The sequence below is a fragment of the Pyrgilauda ruficollis genome, unplaced genomic scaffold, assembly GCF_017590135.1.
Source record: "Pyrgilauda ruficollis isolate IOZ18807 unplaced genomic scaffold, ASM1759013v1 scaffold31, whole genome shotgun sequence".
Lineage (NCBI taxonomy): Eukaryota > Metazoa > Chordata > Aves > Passeriformes > Passeridae > Pyrgilauda > Pyrgilauda ruficollis.
This window is the reverse complement of record NW_024524489.1, coordinates 6,117,692-6,140,693: the sequence shown is the minus strand read 5'-3', so window position 1 is coordinate 6,140,693 and position 23,002 is coordinate 6,117,692. Positions and strand designations below refer to the sequence as shown.

The following is a 23,002-nucleotide window of genomic DNA, read 5'->3' as shown; positions in this document are numbered from 1 at the left end:
AATATTTAATTACTATGTCAGATGAGCATTTAAGTGAATTTTTTCTTCATCTCTCTTTTCCTTCTGAAAGTAAAGGGAAAAGGCAAAACCAAAATACTGGAATAAGTGTATCAGGAAATATTTATTCAGCAATTGTGAAAGTGATGTAAGGATTAGGAGAGCTTCTGTTCTCTTTGGAAGGCTCGGGGTCCTCGACACTCAAAAGTATCGTGTTCATTTGATGCCTTGCAGAACACAAGTCTTAAGGTGAAGTTATGTAGGAGATGCTTTTACTTTTTTTTTCCTCCCCCTAGTTGTATGAACAGCCTCAATCAGAAAAACTACTGGTAACACTTTTTCATAAGTGCTTATGTCAGTTTCCAAAATTTATGGTATTGCCCACTGCTCAGGGGTCAGAGTTACCAGCATCCAGTACAGGGAGAAGTGAAGAAAATCTGCAGAGTTCAGATTTAGGTGATATCAGCTGTATCCCATGGGCAGTGCAGAGTTGGAGTCCTGCTACAGAAATAGTGGGGGGAGCAAGGTGACAGGTTGCAGAGTTAAAATTTGATAGAGGCTGAAGAGCATCGGGAATATCCTCAATTGCTTTTATTTCCCCTGTGTTCACGTCTGTCTAGCACTGTTGAAAATTGATGTAGATGTTCACCCTTAAGTTTGATGTCAGTAAAAGCAGATGTCCTTTCTGGTGCTTACTCAGGGGATGGTTTTACTGAACACAGGAGTGTCAGAAGACATTTTTACTCATATTGATTTTAGTTTAATAATTGCTTACTGACGGAACCAAATCTATTTAAGTATTTGGGACCATGTTTAATTAATTAGTGAGCACAAGTCCAAAATTAGAGATTGTTTGTGGAAGAGCTGAAGCAGACAACTTTATTTACTTCTTTAAAGCTGTTCTTTGCAAAGTCAGCTGGATTTGAAGTCTGTGTGAGCACTGACAATCATCCTGGTGCACTCACAGGAGATGATTAGATTTAATGATGGCCTGAAACAGTAGCCTCCTCTTCTTTTGCTGGTACCACTTTTGTGTAGTGCTAAATACTTCAATGTTATACTATTTGTAACTGTCACAAGTACACATACATGGATGTTTGTTTGGTTCAAAACTTGTAGCTTCCATGACATTACCCTGATCCCAGTCCCAGTTAATTGGAGTGGCCTGCTCCAATTGGATTGTGAAGCGCGGCCATCTGTTCATTCATGGATTTGAAATTCAGACTAGTGGTGTTTAATTAAACTCTTGTTTCTGGTTTTCCTTTAAAGTATGTGTATGTCTGTGAGAGAGAGTGAGATAGAAATGTTTACAGGAAGTGAGAACTCCTCTATAATCAATACCATTCTTTTTTCCATTTCAGAAGCTCATAATGTTTTATTTTATAATGTACTTTATGTTTAGTGCAGTTCTAAAATGTATTGATGCCTGACTCTTGTTTAAAATATGAACATCCAACGATGTGAACCATGAATTTAATTAAGGAGTAAAGGGATGGAAAATTAAGTTGCTGGAAAAGTTGAAAGAATGAAACTTATAGCTTGGCTGGATAACAACAAGAGATGGGAATGGGGGCAATAAACATCTGCAAATACTCAGGTGAAACTGCCATGGCCAAGGAAGAGAATAATGCATTAAGATGTATCATTGTTAAATATTTAGAAAATAAATGTACTGTCTAAATTCTAGAAGATGCCTTGATTTAGAAAGCTCCAAGATGAACAGTGCTTCTTAATAGAATATCACCACTGTCCCTTGATGTAACTAAACCCACACTAGACTGTATTTGTGAAAGTGATTATACTCTCCTCTTGTAGGTTTCCAAACGGGTTTTGTGTCAATATTTTTTTTAAAAATCAGCAACAAATGCAACTTGCATGTTATGTGTACATAAAAACTGTGTACATGCACATTCATTTTATGTTTAATTTTACATTCAGACATTTACACCTGTAGGTAAATGTATTTAAAAGATATACATAAGAGAAACCCACAATCAGTTGAAATTTCTGTGGTTTTCACAATATAGCATTTTGTTGTTGTAATTTCACGTGTCTATTTATTTTAATTTTTCTTTGAGTCATAAATTTGGCACAAATCTAATAGTTTCTACAGGGAATTTTTTCCATTTTGTGGGGAGAACAAAAAAAAGAATAAAATTAGACAGTGGTTGCTGTGGGCATTGAGTAATGTTTATTGTTACATGACTTCAGAGAATAGCTGACTCATCAAATCACATTTGGAATTTAAAAAAAAAATCTTGAATAAAAAGTTAAACTCTAATTCCCCTAAAGCTTTATCAAAAGTATCCTCAAAATTATTTGGTATTAGTGTGTGTAAAACCAAATAATTTTAGCTGAATAATTCTTTTGGAAATAAAAGGTTTCTCTTTTATGGTGGTTTACACTTTTAAACTTCTTTTTAGTGATCGCTGAGAATAGAAATTTAAGCCTTGAGAGTTTGTTATATCAGGCTCTATATTCAATCATGAAAAAGGATATTCTTTGGCATCACGAAAGGAAGGTCAGGTTTTGTAACCTCTTTGCACTTCATACTTAAGAAAATGTTCATGTCTTTGGGTCTTGGAAGGGATGATCAACGAGAGATTGAACAGGTTAGGGAAAACCTGTGGTGTGGGGAAAGTAGAGTTTGGAATAGTAATTGAAAGGAGGCAGAGTGCAAACCCTTGCACATTGAAATCTGCATGGAATGGACACACTGGGTTGAACCAGAGCTCCAGACAGTCTGGTGGCCTGTCTCAGACAGAGGGTGTTTGCAGTTCTCCAGGGGAAAGTACAGGACTGGGAAAAGCACCTCCACTGCCTTATCCAGGCTTCTGGCAATTTGAGATATTGGGACTTTATAAAATAGAGATATTTGTTCTAATAGGTCAGGGTGACTTCTCAAGATTTCTCATTTCTTTTTGTCCTTAGAGGACCAGATTTTTCAATTTTTCTGGGAATAGTTTTATTCTGTGACTACCTTTGTAGAAGCTTCCTTGGAAAAGGAAGTTTTAGTTTAAATGCCACAGTTAATAATACAATAGGCTTTATTATTGAATTTTTATTAATTTTTTTTTCTAAAATCCTCCAGTTGAAGCTTCAGTGTCTTTCAGTACCTGCCTCATTAAAAAATAAAAAGCAGGCTGGGGGAAGATGTCACAACACAAGTACTTAAAAGTAATTCCAAGTTCCTGTAGCTTTCTTTCCATGCTTATTTGAAGAAATCTTGGATCTTCTGTTGGCCCTGTAGCTGCTGGGAGGCTTCCTGCTTTCTCCTCTTCAGGAAGGATTTGGTATTAGCTCTTATGCCTTTTAGCAAGTTGTTTCTTAAATATTTTTGGCTATTTTTATCATGTTTTTTATGCTGAATGTGCCAAAGGTGGTGGTTCTGTACTTGTTTGGGCACGACTTCAACTTTTTGCATGATAATTTCATACCTCTAACAGTCACTTGACCATGTTGTTTGAACACAGTGTCTTTGGTGGTTTTGGGGTTTTTTTTGGTTGGTTTTTTTTTTTTGGCTTTTCAAAAGTTACTTCAAGGTTTACAAAACACAGCATATTGTAAAACTCATATTTTATGGTTATAGCTTAATAGGGCCCGGGACAACTGAAATCAAAAGATGGAGATTTTCTAAAAACACAGTGGGGGAGATGGTGAAGCTTAGGAATGACTGTGAGTTTAAGGGGCCCTAAATCCAAGCTTTATTCTGTAAGTCTCAGTCCAAACTTCAGTTTCTATGTAAACAAGTAAAGCCTTTCTGATTTTTTCCCATCAACTTTTTGAGACATTTTGACGTATAAACTCTGAATTATATTAAAATTAATATTTTGGTTGGGAAAAAATCGTTATGGGACTTTATTGGCAGCTGAAGGATAAACATTACTGGAATTCAAGTATCTCCAAAGCAGTATTAAAATTCAAGAAATTCAAAGAATGTTGCAGTTGCAGTTGTGTTGGGGGCACACCCAAGATACCTGGACAACCTGAACTGTGACATCTGGTAACAGTGCAAGGGCCATTCCATGCAGGAAGGATGGTGGAGATGGAGTGAAAGCTTGTTAAATGAGATGAGCATGACCAATGGCCTTTATTTAGTATAAATGTAATTAACAGCTAAACTGGGTTTTGGATCAACATAGTAGAAGCCAAATCTGTGGTGTTTAAAAGCTTTTCCATGCATGTGTGCACACAGACACAAACAAAACAGGCTCCCCTTTAAGCCCCCCCACCACCTCCCCACAAAAAGCGGCCAGAACACTCGTAAGGCTGCTTGGAACTCTTTAGTGGGTGTTTTTTGCTGGTATAGGAATGTAAACACAGGAAGATGGGTATTATTTGGAGGGAAAACATTTGTGAACAAAACCCAGCCACAGGAAAAGCAATAGTACATTTTTTGGCTGTACTTGAAGAAAAAATTTCCTATTTTTTCCTGAGCATAATAAGAATCAAAGACTTTGTGGATATTCTTCTCATTCAAAATAATATCAAGTGTGACACTGAATTTCCTACTCAGTTGGAATATTTGTGATGATTATGAATATTCATTCACTAACTGTGCCAAAGTAATACTGCTGGTGTAAGAGGCAGGCTGTATCTTTCCTGAGAGATGAGCTGAGAAATACTAATTCTGTTTGGATATGCAGAACCTTAACAATAAAAATAAATATAAAGTTACAGTAACAGCTAATGCAGGACACTTTGAAAATTAAACCCAAGTGGAATTTTTGAGTGGAAGTGTAGAGACTGAAAATGATGTCTTGCATTTCTTTCATCTTAACAACAGCAGGAAATAGAAAGCATACAAAGGATGAGTGTGTTTTGTGTCTAGGTACCAGCCATTGAAGCCAGCAAACCTTTAATATTGCATTTCTGAAGATAGAAGGTCTTGCATTATTTACAAAATGCAGAAATTCTGTGACACAAAGCTGCAAAATCTCCTGCTTTTACTAAAATTTATTTGAAGAGACTATTTGATACAAGAAAGGCACATAGGTTATCCTAGGGAGATTTGAAAATACAACCTAATTTATGATCCCAAAGAAGGAGTAGAAGCTTGACATATGTTGAAGTCATTCAGAAAAATTAAGGATGCTAACAAACATAAGTTGGTTTCAGGGCTGAGCCAGAGCTGTGTTTTGTTGAGGAGGTACAACAAGGGATGTCAGATTTTTGGAAAGACCAGATTTATTTACGAGGCATAGTTGAGGATTCTGTCTGGGAGAAATCTCCTGGTGATGTCATGTTCTTCTCTCCTGCGCAGAATCTTTTCTTGAATGGAATGAAAATCAGGTAGAGAAAACAGCAGTGTTTTAGGAATACATGTACAAACTGTATTTATTCTGTGTAAACTTCCTTGCCAGTTTCTTGTGTTGGTGAATTCACAAAGATCCTAGCAAATTGTTAAGGTCTCACGACAAAAAGCAGTGGCCTCTGTTCTCATAAAGGCATTTTAGAGATTAGATCACAATACTTTAAAAGTTGTGTTGGATATACATTTGTAGACATAATGCATCATTGCATGAAGGATAAATAGCACACTTTGTGTTTGAAGAATAACAGAATTGTTTAGTTTGAAAGGAACCTCTTGAGGTCTAGTCCAGCCCGCTGCTCAAGGAGGTTTCTCTTGGTTTTGAAATCGATGTCAGTAAGGGAATTAATATATTCCCTTTTCCTTGCCCTACCTTTTCCTGCTCAAATTGTGTTCACATCTGTTGTTCTTTGCAGTCCATTGGGTGTCTTATTGGTGCTTTTGCAGGCAATGTGGAATGGGTAATGTGGAATAGGATGGAATAGGAATGACACCTGTGCAGAGATGGACTGTTGAGTTATGCCCTCAGCCAGCATTTTGGTCTCCTTATGGCAACTGCTGATCTCTAGATTCCTACTTGAAAGCTTCTTTTACAAGCAAACCACAGTGATGTGATGGAATAAATACTTTTCAGGGAAGTTTTAATGCAAATAAATTGACTTGTAATGCATAATTTTAGCTTTGTGATTCCTTTTTGCTGAGGGCAGTAGTGGCTGTGTTAGGATCCTGTGAGTGAATACCTGGCCAGTGCTGTTTTGTAGAATCATGGAATATTTTTAGTTGGAAGGACCTTAATGGATGGAACACCTCTGCCCTGGGCAGGGATACCTTCTCCTCCAGACCAGGTTGCTCAAGGCTCCATCCAACCTGGCCTTGAACAGTTCCAGCAATGTGGCATCCAGAGTTTCTCTGAGCAGCTTGTGCCAGTGAATTACATTTATAATGTGATGATAAAGCTTGCTTCAAACTTGCATGTGTTGCTAGCCCTTATATAACACACGAGTGCAGCATTGTCTGTCTGGCCTGTCCTTCTGAGTCCATGCTCCCAATGCCCAGGGGAATTTCTCATGCAAATCTTGTGTCCTGTACAGATTGAGCTACACTGTGTGAGATAGGTATTATGACACAATTAATCTCTTTGTAGACACATCTATTATCTCTCAAAATCAGTCTGGTCCTGTAAGATTTGGGGAATAAGAGGTAATTTAATGCATCACAGATGAAGCAAATGGAGAAGAGTTATGTGATTGTTACTGTAAAGCAGAGGGTAGGGTGGAGGAAGGGGAGGTCTATCTCCAGACAGATCAGTATTTACCTATGAGTGAATATTTCTGTCAAGAGTTCATTCAGCCTGTGTGTCCAGATGCAGCTGGGAGGATTCAGTGCTGTAGCATGTGGTGTGTGAGCTAACTCAGCACCACCGTGAGTCTGGGAGAAGGGAAAGGAAGCCCAAGGCAGAAATGATTTGTGGGAATGGTAGCATGGAGAAGCTAATCAATAAAACACAGTACTGCAGTGTTCACAGCTGAGGGGTTTGTCCTCAGAATGATCACAGTGGTTGGTTGAATTGCCTTTGGAAGGCTTGCTGGGAAGCAGAACTGGATGGATGCAATAATCAGAGGGCTTATTGCCTCTTGAAATTTTAATTGGACTTGATGATGTAATATCTATGAGGCTTGTAGGTGCACAGGCTTGTGGAAGTTGTAGCTTCCTTTAGTTAGCAAACACATAAGCTACTTAGATACTTTCTTACCTGTAAGTTTTATATGACAGAAGTGATGTAGTTTGGAGAGGTGTAGGGTTTTTACAGAGATCAGTAGCAGCAAAGCTTCTGAGGAAGGCCTAGGAAAAAGTGTTTGCTTCTTTCTTTACAGCTTAACTGAAATTAATCTTTCAAAATGTATTAAATGTAATGAAGAATGTAAAAAGTACATTCTCTTTAAGGGACCTGCGTTTTTTCTTCATTCTAATCTCTCTTGGAGATACATCTCAAATTCTTTTTGTTCATAGTAACTCAAACAAAAAGCTTTTAAAATAATTTATCTGCCATTTACCACTGTTTAGAACTTAGAATGCCAAATGAATGAATCCTTATCTCTCAAACAGTTTTTTTTCTTATCTGTAAAATTGTAGAAAAGCTGAGTAAGTTGTTTTTTGGAGTGATTTTAGTTTATTTTTCCCATATTAGAAGTCAGAGATGTGTTTTCCTACCTTTCCTTAGAAGGTTCTTTAGATGTGAGTGTGTCTGCATGTTGAATTTCTTTTGTTATCTTTGAAACTTGCCCAAATTTACTAAAGTTTCAACCTTTTGGAAAATTTCCATTGCATTTTCTTAGTAGGTAAATCATCTAAGGGTAGTCTGTCTGCAGCAGGAATGTGCTCCATTGAGCCCTCTAGGATCAATGCTTTAGGAATTGGACAAGACTTTGTTTGCAGGTGTTTTTTCTGGCAGTAGGTCAGTAACTTAAAAATTTCCCCTGCTAGTATGAAGACAAGATACAGCAGCTGATAGGAGAAAAAAACCCCCTAAAATTATGTTACTTTAATATAACACTGTGGTGCATTCTGCTAGACTGCAGCATTTTGTCTTCTGAGAGTTATGCATTACATTTTTTTTTCCAATATGTATCTACCTGTATCAGTGTCTTGCCAACTAAATATTTATATTATACTGTATTTTGTTTTTTAAATCACTGCCGTGCAAGGTTTTACTCAGATCTTTCTAGAGATGCTGGAAATGATGAGCAGAGCTTACTGAAATACAGGTTTCACAGTATTTCCATTAGGCATAACTAGAAGTTATCCAGGAAATAGAGCAGAAATAGTAGTTCTTTAACTTGTTATCTGATACTTTAGGGCCTACTATTGAACTGAAAATAACATCAAAGCTTAACAGGACAGAAACAACAGGGCCAGGTTCAGACTCTGCTGCATAGACTAGATGATAAAAGTCAGATAACCTGTAACTTCTGTCTTCAGCTTCTGTAAAGCAGAGAGTCATACTTTGGCAGTGGAGTAAACTAGATGAATTTTTCCGTTCTTGACTGTATATGAGTAATGCAAGTTTCCATTCTGTACTCCTTTAAAACAAGTTCCAACACTTTGTGCTGAGGTACTGTGTGTTTCATAGCTAGACAGGCTCCTGCAGCCTGTCAAAACTCCACAAGCTCTCTGCTTGTGGCTCGCAGAAAGCAAACTCGATTTTCATTTCTCCTTCCATTCAACAGGAGCCTCTTTCATGTCTGAAAATTGAAAACGCGTGTTTTTCAGTGTGGGGTGTGTGTGTGTGTGTTTGTGTGTGCCCTCTGGCACACCTGTTTCTAATTTCCTGACTTGAAAGCATCTCCCATCAAAAGAAGCAGAAAAACAATTTCTCTCTGACATGCTGCTCGGAGGCCCTGGCTTTGCACAAGGCTTTCCTTTCGTTTGCCATCTTGGTTCCATTGGAGGAGCATTATAAGTTTCAGAGCACACATTGTATGGGATGTTCAGCTTATATTGTGCTGGGTTCTTTCTCCTCTTGTTGTGGTTATTTCAAGCATTAGAAATCTTCTTGAGAAGTCACTATGCTGAGGAAAAAACCCAGTGATTTAGTCCTTAGTTTCTTGCATGAAGCTCAAATGAAAGATCCAAGTCTGTAGCAACTTAAGGTTTGTATATCCTGTGAATTGAATATTAGTTGCTGTTTGGTACAGAAAGATTAACATTTAAAAATTATAGCTCAGATTTCTTACCTTTTTTCAGAATTGTATGCAGTGTAAAATAGTATCTAATATAATACCTAAAAGTTGAAGATGTTAACAATCTTAAAAAATAAACCCAAAACCATCACAACCCCTCCTTCCCCCTAGTAACATGGTTGTTATGAAAGTTGTGCATAGGCTAACTGACAAATTACTGCTGAAGGAGTAACTCAGGGGGACTACTGATACAGCCAGGACAACTAAATTATAGTAGGATAACATAAGAAAAAGAGACTATGATGAAAAAGGTTGTAGATTCCTAGACTGTTCTTGTGCAATTCATGTAGTAATCAATGAGGAGTATTTGAATTGGAGGTAAAAGTGTATTATTATCAGAAATTGCACATTTCAGTACCCACAGAAACGGGAAGTTCTTTTTCACTGTTGGTCTGCCTGGCAGTTTGAAAGAAACACTGCATTAAAACTGTATTGTGACATAATCCAAGATATGAATCCAAGTCTCTGAAAATCAGTCTTGGTGTTTCTGTATGATCTTCAAGTGATTTTGTATATGATCTTCAAGTAATTTTCAGGCAGGAATAGAAGCTTCTGATTGAATACAGGTTTTCTGGGATATTTTAGCATTTTGTTTGGGTTTGTAGTTTGTTTACAAAATCAAGGTGTTGTGGCTATTAAGCCTCATTCTTCTTTCCTTCCCTTGCCATAGGAATCTGTTGCCATCAATGCCTGGAGCCTTTAGGAATCTGTATATTCTCTCCCCTTAATTTAGTAAACTAGAAACTTGCATCAAAATATCTGTCTGTTTTTGTTTATTTTTCGTAGGATCTTCGAGTGATTTGGGTTGGGAGGGACCTTAAAGATGAGATCTTACAAGTTCCTGCCATGGGCAGGAGCACCTTCCACTCGAACTGTTAGCTCAGAGCTCCATCCAGCTTGGCCAGGAACACTTCCAGGGATGGCACATTCAGAACTTCCCTGGGCAGCCAGTTCCAGTATCTCACCAGCCTCATAGTACCCTCCAGTGCTGTAACTTCATTGTAGAAGGTCACCAAATTTGTCAGGCATGATTTATCAAAATAGTCTCTATAAACTCTTTGTTTTCTGTTTGAAGTGTTTTTGCCTTTGCCAGAAGCAATCCTAGAGGAAGGCAGTTAATTGTACTTAGCCCTGCAAACATGGACAACAGCAGTTCCAACAGTAGATTTTTTGTCAGTGGAGGAGTTACAAGTAAGCAACATGGTGTTTGCAGAACATTACTGTGTTAGGAAAATAATTTGTTTACTATATGAAAGTTATTTCAATTTGAAGCTCTAATTTAACCCAGTAAATTTTTCCAACCAGTCATCTGCATTTGAGTCACTCATGTGTGAAATCTTAGGGAGGCATTTGTCTGTCATTGCAAAATATTCATCTCTGAAATATAATGAGCTTCAGGATACTGAAGAAGTCATCATCATGACTGGGAAAGGATAATAAAATGATTTTAACTCTTGTTTACAAGAAAGTTACTAAAACAAATGTATTTGAGACTTTAATGTAGAATTGGAAAATTCTTAGTGGGAGTTCCTCTTGGTTTGGTTGTACTTGTTAGTACTATTCAGTGAAAGAAATGCCAAATGTGTTAACACTTGCAGTTAAATGTAGTATAATATGAGATAGTTAAGCACATTAATCAGATTTACATTTTCATCAACTTGTGTGCTTGATTTGGAAATGTGTTTAAGTAGCTTTCACTGGAATTGCTGTCTTGAGTCCTGTTAATACAACTTTTTTGGATGTTGGCTAATGCTGGCGGTTAGACTAAAGTGACTGGAACTATAAATTTGAACCCACAACTTTATATTGTAAGTTACAAATCAGTTTTGATTGCTCTAGTAATGTATGCAATAAATTTGTGCCTAGTCCCAGTATTATCTACAGCGTTCAAGGCTATACAGACATAGAGATCTGCTAAACCTGCAAGAAATTTGGTTCTGACTTGAGATGATAGAAAGTGCAATTCTTTTTCTTAGCCTATATCTGGTCAAAGTATGTGACAGACTGCTTAGGGTTTTTTTTTTTTTTCATTCTTCAAAAATAGATGTTCTTACATCAAAAACTACAGTAACAAATTTTTCTTTTGCAAATGGGGGAATTGTTTTCCTTAGTTATCTGTCCCTGCAGACTGCCAGCAAGTGAAGTGCTGAAAGATTTTTACATACACTGCCAGCAACAGTCTGTAAGTTTGTTGCCTTATAGGTTGACATAAATATGACAAAAAGGAATGACTTTGTCTGTGGGGATGTAGAGATGTGTGATGTGTTAGTAGAATTTCAAAGCTGCTTTCCTTATGGTTGATCCTGGATGGGGATGTGGGCTGCAGCTGTTCTTAACCCATATTAAGTTTTCTCTCTCTGAATTTTTTTTGGAGCAGACTAGATGTTATGGGAACTCTTCAATAAAGTCATTCTCTTGGGGGGAAATAACATTACACATCATGCTAAAAAATGGCCATTGTTTTATTTTTTTAATTCCAGTTTAGGAAATGCTTGAAAATTGTGAAGTAGTAACATCTGGTTTTATTACTTGATGCACTGAAGATACATAGGCTCACTCTGATTTCTGTGTCTCATTTGTTTGATTCCTCTTCTAAGTCCCCTGCTTCTTATTCATATAGTTATATTTAAAGGTGTTACATGTTATATTTTAAAGGTACTAGGAGGTTTTTTCAAGAAAAAAAAAACCAGCTTTCTCAGTTATTGCTTGAGCATATGCCTGTTTAGTTTTATTCTTTACAGCAAAACTTCATAGTGATTAAAGCTTCCTAGTTTTAAAAAAGTGATGTCCATGTTGTGATCTATGAGTGAAATGCATCTTGTGGGGTTTTTTCATGTTCTTCATCCATCACTTTGGAATAAATAGTAGGTAACTCACAGAAGCTTGTGGACAGAAGCTTCAGAGTGTGGCTATAATGAGGCAAATGTATAGACAGACCCTGCTGTAAGCAGATGCTGAGGTTGCTGTATTGCTTGAGCCTCTTGAAGATTATCTCCTAACCAGGACACTTAAACCATGAACACTTTTTCCCTTGTGCTCTCTAGGATGACTTCCCTTGGCTGTGTAATTGTTGTAGTATTTTGGCTCTTTCCATTTTCCTCTAAATTTGTAACTGGATTTTACTCAGTCTGTTTGCTATACAAAGAATTTTTTGTGTTTCTGTTGTGCCAATTGTATGTAGATTCAATGCCAAAGTGTCCCACTTCAAACAACTCATTTTAGCTGAATTGTATTAATCAGGAGACACTTTTCATTAGCAGGGACACATAACTGAAGACCAAGGTATTTTTGTGAAAATTGAACATAGCAGGATTTTGGGACATGTGTACACAATTTTTCAGCAATCTGGTCTCTGGGCTGATTCTCTGACCTCTAATGCATCCATAGTGCTCCAGAGGATGTTGTTTGGTTGGGTTGTTTTTGTTTTTTTTTGTTTTGTTTTGTTTCGTTTTTTGGATATTTTTTTGGTTGGGTTTTTTTTTTGGGGGGGGGGAGTTTGAGGGTTTTTTTTTTTTTTTAATCTTGAAAATGAGGGGGGTAATTTTTTTTCCTGTTCTGTTTAAGTCTTTGAAGAACAGTGAAAACTCACTATGCATTTAAGGGGAAGGGCATAATTGTGTGTCAAGTAGCCAAAGAGGGAGATTCTTTGAGAAGGTTCCCACATTAGGGTTTAAAATGGTGAGAAGAACTGGAAACCAGTCTGTGAGTCACTGCAGCACACAGTGCCAGACCTGCCAACGTGTTTGTGCCCTGTTGTACCCACACCAGTCAGTGCTCTAAACTCAGCATATGCACAGTGAGGAGAGACTCAGCAGGCTGCACTGGAGCCACTTTGGGTTGGGTTTAATTATTAAATTTTTCTTTATGCCACATCTAGGCTGGATTCAGCCAGTGTCTCTGTTCTGGGCTTGTTAGTGCTTCCAGTAAAGTGCGAGTTACCCGTGGAGACTGAGCTGCCTTTGTCTGAAGCCAGCCTAGGTCTGATGTCTACCAGCTCCAGCTCCCTGCCACTTGGAAGCAACTAGATTGTTTCCAGCCATAAATTTATTTCTGGAGGCTATGTAGGTGTATTTATGTAGTTCTGTACCTGTATTATAGCAGATTTTTTTAAAAATTATTCCAGTGCTTACATCATCTTGTTGTATTTAATGAGAAATATGCTAAAAATATTTACATATATAATTGTGAACACACTGTATCTCACTTCTCTCTGTATATTCTGGTGTCTAATGCAGTTTTAGGTCCTGATAAGTTACAAATCTGATCAAAATGTGACCACTTGCGTTTCGATAATTTAAGATCATTGTTACCGCAACTCTACATTAGTTGTATTTTTTTCTTTCCTAACTGGATAAAACAATTCACCTTACTCTTGGTTAAACCTCTTCTAGCTGCTTTGTCTGCTTCCCTGCCATTAAGGTTAAATGTCAACAAACAGGATGCATAGGTAGACCTTGGTGGAGAAGGTATCAGCAATGAATATTTTGTCCAACAAGCCCAGCCGGTCCAGTAAACATTCATGGTGCCATTTGCTGCAGCTGTGTGTCCCAAAGCACAGTACAGGAAGGGAAAAGGGTGTAGGAGAAAAAAGAGCAGGTGTGAAAGTGTTCCTACAGAACAAGAGTAGCAGTAACGACCTGCTTGTCTTCACCAAAAATAGGTTTCACAGGATAGGTACAGAAAGCACTGAGGCAATAAGTGATTGTTTGCAGAAGCTTTTTAGTTTCTTAAGGACAAACCTTTAAAAATTGAAAGAATTTGTATTAGGAGTCTGGTGACCAGCCACTTTGGCAAAAAAAGCACGGCTGAATTCATGTTTTCCTTTGTTGCAAAAAGACTGAATCAGATGGAATGAGTAGAAAATTCTGTCATGCAAAAGGAGTTACTGTGTCACTGGAGTTGTTCTCAGTTTCAAGAGTTACATGCAAAGGTCATTCCCAGGAGAATGATTAGTAAGAGGATTCTATCTGGATAGAGATGCTAAGTCAGAGACAGTGTTGCTGTTTCTTCTTTCTGTAATTTTTGTTTAATTTTTGTTTGCTTTCTGACTTTGTGGAGTCGAAATTGCAAGTTGTGAGAAAACCACTTACTTACTTGAATTTTTGAGTGACTTTGTGTCAACCTTTTTAAAAAATAAAAATGTGTGGCAGAAGCTTGTCATTTGCATCACTATGAAGAAACTGTCATTGTTTTGCATCATCACAGCCAAATTTATGTGATGCTATAAATTAATTACAGGGTTTCTTCAAAGTGATATCTGTATTTTGACTATTCCCAACCTTAATATTTCTTTAGGTTGTGGAGAGCACCTTGTCCGGACCATACTGGCCAGAGAATGTTCGTGTGCTTTGCAAACAGAGGATGCCCACCAAGCTCTCCTAGAGACTATGCAAAACAAGTTTATTGGTAAGTACATGGCCCAAATTGCCTAAATGCAGGTTAGCTGAAAATTCAAGTAACTCTATTAAAGATGCTTATTCTTGTGATTTCTGTTGAAGCCTTGTGTTGCAGTTGGCTTCAGATTTAGTCTTGTGTTACATCTGAAAAATGTTAAACTACAGAAGAATATATTAGGATATTTAAAGGAAAACCCTTGGAAATACCTCAATTGTTATGTGAGTCATAGAATACCCGGAGAGGTTTGAAGAAAGAATTTCCTGTCTGAATCATGGGCTGTGGTGTACAATTGCATATTTTAGAATTGATGGGTTAGGAGCATTAGTAAAAATTATTCATCATGTTAACCCTTTTAAAAATAGTAGACCTCAAAACCATTTATTGTTCTAATTAAATGCTTTGGGCAGGCAGATTCTGGTTTGCTATTTGCATAATAAAATTAATTTCTTGGAAAAGTGAAATACACTTGTTAAAAAAAAAATTACTTGATTTAAGAGAATTGTGTAATATGTCTTCAGTTTCTTGTAAATGTAGATCTTTTTCTTTCCTCAAATCATAAGCAGAATACGAAAGTGGGTTTTTAAAATAACAATAAAATCTTGCCCTTTTGAAAATTCCAGTGAAGCTTCTGTCATATATGTTGACTTAGTGTTTTCATAACCCCTTAAAATTTTTCAAGCTTTAGAATCTACAGACAATTTTCATCTTGAAAATTTCTTATGGACAACATAATACTTGGACACTGTTGCAAGAGCTCATTTTGTGATACTTTAGAGGGGCATGTACACACTTTTTGGGGTCCCAGGGACTAATACCTTTGGTCTTGGCAAGCTGTGCATTGCAACTTCTTGATTTCTTTTTCTAGTGTTGAATCCATGTTAGGTTCTGCTTCTGACATTTGACTGTTTGAAGGGAAGTCACCTTTGCATTGGAAGACTGCCCTTGATAATCTGCTGCTGCACTGTGGTCATTTCTAGGTGTTGTAAGAGTGCAGAACATTCTGTGTGTTGCCCAAAAAGATTCTAATCCAAGCAGCAAAAATGTAGCTTTTTCTATTTAATCACTCATTCCAGTGCATAGTGGCACAAAATTAGGAGTTTGTGTACGCAAAAGAACATTTAGGAAGGATGTTTGTGATAGCTTTGCTGATTTCTAACCTACTTTGCAGATGTTGTATGGAAGTGGCCTAACTTTAGGAAAGTCAGATCTCTAGTTCATGCTCTTAAAATTTATTCTGCTGTTTTTTCTAAGAGTGCTAGAAGCAAACCCAAATTGTATGTAGCCTTCTGCAATTTCATATTAATGCATGTACACACACAAGATGGGAAGTTACTGATGAAGTAATTCATAGAGACTGGCTGATAAAAGCCCAAAATTTAAATTGTTTTAGTTAAAGGTGCCTTCTTTGAGTTGCTTTGAGTTTTCTGTGTTTCCTTTGTTAGGTTTGGTAATGATTAGCAAAAAACCAGCAATTGTTGTTTTGCTGTTTAATGCAAATGTATTTTGCCACCGCTTTGCATATTAAATGTGAGGTGGCTCCTATATGATGTATGCATTGCGTTCTTTAGTGGAAATGTGAAAATGTTTCTGTTGGAGATAAGAGCCTATTAAATGCTGCTGAAGAATTTGTTGCACCTGAACTATCAATTGCAGAGAAAGAGGAGCTGCACAGACAGAGGTATCAGGATATCAGTGTGCTGTATTATTGCCTTGGGAAAACACTAAACCCAGCTAAACAGCAGAAAGTGAAAAGAGTGAGAGACAGGATTAAATTAATGCTCTTCATGAAAAGAAAATTTGAAAGGAATTGTAATATCTGCTCAGTTATACTCAGTAGTATCTCAGTTATACTCTGGGCAGTGCCTATATGGGGAAAAAGATACTACCACCTTTGTTTTTTGTGTAGGTGAAATGCTTGGATTAGAAAACATAAAATCTAGTTTGTGCTCAGCTTGTGCTCAATCCTGTGAATGAAGACTGATGGAGAAAAACATCAAAATCCATATACGTCTTGCTGGTTGCATGTGACATAGTATTGAGTTTGTAGCTGGTAGAGAAATTTTGGCAATCTTGGCAATTCTGGAGATGGAATGCAAAGTTACATGTGGCAAATGCAGTGCAACAGTTAAAAACATGCATTACACTTAAAAATGGTAGGTTTATACTAAATAGGTTTTTGCTGTGATTTTTCATAAGTGATGTTTTCATAAGTGCTAGTTGATAGCACAGGATGTGTGGTATGGTGCAGAATTCCTTACTGTGAAACATCAGGATAAAATGGGGTAATAGACTCCTTGCTGGTGGCATGGATGCTTCCCTTGCCTTCCTTAGAGCCCTGCTTTGTGGTCTTGTCAAAATGTCACCAGAATTATAATGGACCGAGGCATTGGGAAAAAAAAAACCCAGCTTTGAACAAAGCTGAGCTAGAATGTTTTATCAGAAGTCAAAATGTGTGTTACTTGTATCAGAGGAATGAACAGCTGATTTTGGCAGTTGCCATCAGATTGGTGCTTCCTGTTTACAGGATTCTCTGAGTCTCTGCAGAGTCCTGGGAATCCTTCCAGCTAGGGAGTGCCTGGCTTAGACAGTGAGTGCTGTTTAAACAGCAGGTGATGAGCAAACTCATGTCAGATGTGCTTCTCTCATCCTTTCTCAGAGCCAGCTTACTGTGGAGAATGCACAACTGATGGTTGAATCAGAGGTGAGAGAAATTAAATATAGACTTTTTGTAAATGGAATGGGCGCCATATCTTTAGTCAAAGAGTGCAGAAGGCTTGGTTCACAGTTAAGGAATGGTGTTCTGTAAACACAAGTACCTTCCAGACAGAAGAAGGGAGGATTTTGTTACTCATCATTTCTTTCAAATGCAGCCAAGTTTGTGTTTGTAGACTCTTATGTAGACTTAGAGTAAATATTTGTGTCATCTCATTGGCAGGAAATCTGGGCTCTTAACAATGGCAGCATTACCAATGATACTTTAGAACTTCTTATGAAGTATTAGAAAATAATGAGCTGAAAGACATAGTTGGAATCTGATATTTGTTCTTTCCTTAGTGGAGATGTGATTCTCAAGTCTTGAATTTTTAAACTGCACTTCAGTTGAGTGAAGTCTGCAGCAAGGTAATAGCAGAAGAATAATGCTGACACTTTCTCTTCTAGAAATCTAGTGTCAAAATCCTCTCTTCTGAGCAGGATTTTGGACATCTAGGAATCACAGAAAATTCATTTCCTGATTACTGGTTATGCTTGCTGGGGAGGAAAAAGCCTCATACTTCAACAGTAACAAGACTGTGACTGGCATTGCACAGTGTTATAGTTACTTTATAGTACTTGAGAGTTTCTTTTGGTGCTATATCACTCTAAGCTTTGTAGTATCCTTTGTGGTTTTCTAGCGGGGGAAACAGACTATGGAAGCATTATTATGCTTCTCCATGAAACAAAGACAAAGATTTCAGAAGAGAATTAAGTGATCCTGAAGTTTCATAAATACAACATGGTGATGTTCCACAAGGATTTGTATAGGTCCTCCCTATGCTTCTCCATGTCAAAAGCTTTGGGATTTTATTGGTCTGTGGTATCCTCAGTTATTTCATTTCTTAAAATCTTGCCTGTAAAGTTTTGAAGTGCAGGTGTTTTCTCTTGCAGCTTCTTTAAAAATTCAATATAGATGTTGTAACTTAATGTATCATGAAATATAAAGACCTCTGACTTGAGACAGCTTGTGCTTAAACATTCACCACATAATGGTGCATGAAATGAAAAGCAGGCTTCATTTAGTGCTTATTATATTTGGAGTTTAGTGGGATACATAGCAGAAGCAGAGTGGCCAACAGCTTCACTTCCACCACGCTCTGTACACAAGCTGACAGTCCAGTGGCCGAGGTGATCAGTAGACTGTTGACCTGCAAAGGTCAGAATTTCACTCACACAGTGCACAAGAAGGTTTAGAATTGTTTAACTGCCCTCTGTTAAAACTGGGGGATGCTGAAGCAATTTATTGGTTACACCACACCACAGTCAGTGTTTAGACCCAAGTTCTAAGCCTTTGAAAGCTGATGTAAACAATGAAGCTGGTAATGGTTTCTCTGCTGTGGAAGAGTGTGAATGCAGAACATCTGATGAGCAGCTGGTTCATCCTTCAGCTGGGTGAGTGTAAATAAAACACTTCATTTACAGCTTTGTGTTGAATCTGTGCTAGAATGGTTCTGTGCAGTAACTACAAATGAGGAACAAAAAGCACAGGATCAGAAGTGAACAACTTCATTCCCATGATCTGGAGGAAACAATCTTCATCACAGGAGAGCTTTAATTTACAAAAGATGCCGAAGCAAAAGTGTTCTTCACTTGTAGCTGTAGCTCTTCCAGAGCAAGGCTGAATGTTGAGGCCATTATTTGCATTAACACTTGCAGAACTCTCAGTTCTGTCCCTGATCAGCAGCTGAACCTGGGTCGTGGTGTTCATCTCTGGCTGCTCTTGCAGAACTTCATGGGATCAGGGGATGTGGAGTAGCTGTGATGACCTGCTTGCTTGTTTTTGAGAGACTATTGCTACAGATTAATAACATACAAAATACATAAATCAAAATGTAGTGATGCTTTCTGTATGTCACATAGCAATAACAGAGTAGTTGAGCTTTGAAGGAGAGAAATGTGTTTTGTGAAATGTAGTTTTGTGACTAGGGAAGGTAAGGATTTGACCAAAACTAGTGAAATATGGGGTTTGTTTCGTTTTGTCCTACCCCTTCTCTCTGCTGTGGCCAGTCAGTGCTAACATTATTAGTTAATGCTGCAGCTGGAGTTTTACTTTGGATTTTTCATCCCACAGTCCTCAGTGGTATGCCAGTGTAACTGGGAAAGGAACACTGAGCTTCATGAGACTTAAAATGATGTTTAAAGCCCCAGGTTTTTGTAATTTTGTCATTAGCAAGATATTACATCAAAGATTTGTCCAGCAATTCTGTTTTATTGCAGTGGAAAACAATATTTTTGGGTAGTAGCCATATTTTGGTTTTATTTTAACTAAATTTTGAATTTGTACAGGAAAACCTGTCTTTCTGAAAAGAACAGAGAGAGCAAAAATGGTGTAGGAGGTGGGAGCCAGATCACTTTTTCCTTCTAATGAGAAACCATTCTGCCTTTAATATACATGTCAGTATTTTAGTTCCACTTTTTCTCCTCCTCTTGAAATACTAATTAAATTGTATATTGAAAAAAGTCATTACCTATATTGTTATTTTTTTACAAAAGTCTGCTCTGTTATTCTTTTTCTCAATGGATTGGCTGCAACAAAATGAGTTTTAGAATTAAATTAATGAAATATGTCCCTAACCTTTGAATTCACAGTGTTTTGAGAACAGTCAAATTAATTCATGTGTATGGTACTTGGATTCTCTTTAGAAATAAAGTATAATACTGCTTTTGTACCATTATTTTTACAGATTCAGTGATGGATGCATAGCATTCAGCTGTCTGGAATTTTGCTTACTGTAGACCTACTCATTTGCACTGTCTAGTTTGTTAAAATACACTCTTTAGCATAATTGTAATCGTCATCAGTAGGGCCACATATCTAGAAAGATCCTTGTTTAAAAAAGGTATTATATTTGAATCCCTCTTCTAACATTTTTAAAGAATTGCTTTAACAGGAAAATAAGTAACTTTTACACAATATGCTTTTCAGCATGTATTTAATTTGGCTTAGGGTCTAATTTTTAAGAGCAGAGAAACAGCCTAAATTTACTGTAGCATAGCATACTGTAATACTGTTATTGTAGGCAACTCATTTTTGACATCTCTTAGAGTTTGATTCTCCACAGCTTAGGCAGTGAATTGGAGACATACACTGTGTTGTTGCTGATTTTGCACTGAGATGATTTAGCTGAACTTGCTGCTGAAGGCATCTGGGATGGCTGAGGGTGGAGTCACACAGTTTGCTTCTGATGTTTGTGGGAATGGCAGCCTTCAACAGAAACAGGGAAGCAGGGTGGCCCTTGGAAGTGGTGTGGGTGGGAAGATCCTGAATCTTTGAAGGGTAGTGCAAGTGACTGTGTCTTCATTTGCTGCTTGTGTTCGGAGATGGAAACAAGGGGTATTCTTTTTCAGACTTCTCCCACCATTCCAGAATGATCATCATTCTCCAGGTGATGAGAAAATGGTGTAGAAGATCAAAAGGGCAAGCAAGGCTATGTTTTTGTGTGTAGGAGATATAATGTCTTCCATAATCCTTGCTTTGTTTGTGTGACACAATTTTTTAAAGACATTTGGTTCAATACTTCATTCAAATTACCTGCTAAAAGTCACTTTAAGTAATTTTATTCATCTCACACCAGTAGTACTGTTACAAAGTTAGTGCTGTGTGACCTGGTTTCACGTGGCATAACCAACATTTCTTCTTAGTCCAAGGGCTCAACCAGTGTCATTCTTAAAGAAGTCAATGTCTTGCCCATCTATTGTTTTTTATGGGTGCTGAAGTTAAGATTTTTATCACACTTTTATCAGGTGCTATTAAGTTAATCCACTTCTGGAGTTTTCCAGTTGCAGTAGGGTGGCAGTGTACTTCAGCAAAGGCTGAATTAATACAGTCAGTTTTCCAACTTTTGAGTGGTCTTCAAAGCCTTTGAGTTTTGTGGACTGGTAATAAAGCTTCCATGGTGTATAATCATTGAAGGAAGTAATTTGTTCAGAAAACAATTGTGTACATACTTAGGGCAGTATAATGGACACCATGTTTAATGTCAATAAATAAATGCTATTTATGCTGACGGAATTGGGGCTCTCAGTTGTTCATGTAGAGGTTGAGCATCTTTTTGGATGAAGTTGTAAGCTGAAGACTTTGTCTTATGTGCTTGAAGCTCAAATTTTAAATTACTTATTTAAACCTTTTTTCAAAAAAAAAACGCTTGCTTTGAGTGATTGGGTTTTTTTTATTCTGTGTTTCGCTGAAGATGAATATATTTTGTTCTTGCAAAGAAATCCCTGTAAAAATGAAAGTTTTTTGATGGAAATGCAGTGTTACATGTTCTGCTGCAGTCTCTGCATGAAAAGAAATATGCTGCTAAGCCTTGTGAAATTTCAAAAGACCATATACAAGTTACTCAGATTGCTGACAGTTTGATCAGTCATGATGGCATAGTTGACAAAAATACTGGGAAAATGATGAAATATGTAATTAGCTTATTTGCAGACTTCCCTTTCATCTATTTTTTTCAGAGTGTGGGAGAAACAAAATCCCTAAAATAAGTGATTAAACTAATGGAAGCATTTCTAGAACAAGACTTCAGTGGAACCAACTCTATAAACTGTAATCAGTAGTTGCTGTCTGGTATTATGTGCATTCGTACAGTCCCAGTGTTTTACTGTGGCCTCAAAAATGCTGTCTGCTGTGAATACTGTTTACTGGCTGTGTTCTGATGAAGTAGAACATTTTTAGCCATTCTAATTAGAGATAATTAATATTTTTCACTAGAACTTTGGAAGAATCTTTCACAGCTCTTGAAAGGGAAGAAAAAACTGCTTATTAAAAGGAAGCCAGAACTTTTTCTGTCTCTTTGCAATGACCTTTTGCCACAGCTGGGAGAGCTTAGACTTTTCACCATGGCTTCGAGCCTAAATCATTTGTGCAGTTTAGTCTAAGATTAGGTCTGCAGACCAAGTTCAGGTGGAGGCATTGCCTTTGAAGTGTCTCATTTTGACTTGGGTGGTAAAATTCTTCACAACTTTCCAAGCCTTGTGTTTCTATTTTAACCAAACATATTTTCCTGTTTTATCTGCTACCTTATCATGGGCTGGATTCTTGTTTCACAGGGACTTGGTCACAGTCAGTGAGTAATACAGGAGGTGTATTACTAGGTGTAACTAGTAATAGTTCTTTTACAAAGCAAGTGGCACTTTAAAGATAATAATCTGTTTGCATTAGATCAAGTAAGATACTTCTGTTTGTTAAGCATACTGCATTTATTATTTTCCTGCAACGTGGGCTTCTGTTGCAGTGGCCACCTTGTATTATTTTTCAAGGTGGCTGCTCTAATATTTAGAGACAACACAATAACGCTTTTAGTTTTCCTTATGGTAATGCTCAAAGTTGTTTTTTATTGGGCTGTTTTGTTGTTATTTGCATTAAAGGAGTAATTTTAATCATACAAATAGCTGTGGGCAAGTTAAAGGAGGCTAATGAATAGATTTGCTCTAAAGTTCTAGTGGCTGGCAAATTACAGTGTCTGTGCACTAATTTATTTAAAAGAAAGAATTGAAAAGAATTACATTAAATGGCTGTTGCAATTGTACGTTCAATTTTAAATGACAGTATAATGCAGATGTGAAACTAGGATGTCTATGGGCCTAAGTGCACAAATGTGATTAATTTTGTGGCTCAAGACATTTAAAATTGTATGTAAATTATACCATTGTTTCCACATTTAAAGCAATAGGAATCTTATTTCAAATTGCAAACCAGAGAAAAAATACTTAGGCTTGGTTCAGCTATCTTTAAAGCTTTTCCAACTTCTGATAGAAGACTTTTATATCCTATGTCTTAAATTAACAACATCCACTGTAAAAA

The 23,002-nt window shown here is 37.2% G+C and overlaps 1 protein-coding gene across 4 annotated transcripts in view; it reads left to right on the top strand.

Moving 5' to 3' along the window:
- Positions 1–23,002, top strand: part of TASP1 (taspase 1) — a 78,422-nt gene that overhangs the window by 39,079 nt on the left and 16,341 nt on the right. For all 4 annotated transcript variants that reach the window (XM_041474130.1, XM_041474128.1, XM_041474126.1 and 1 more), the window contains one exon: positions 14,344–14,454. In XM_041474130.1, the coding sequence (XP_041330064.1) occupies positions 14,344–14,454 (111 nt within the window). The remainder of the gene's footprint in view (positions 1–14,343; positions 14,455–23,002) is intronic.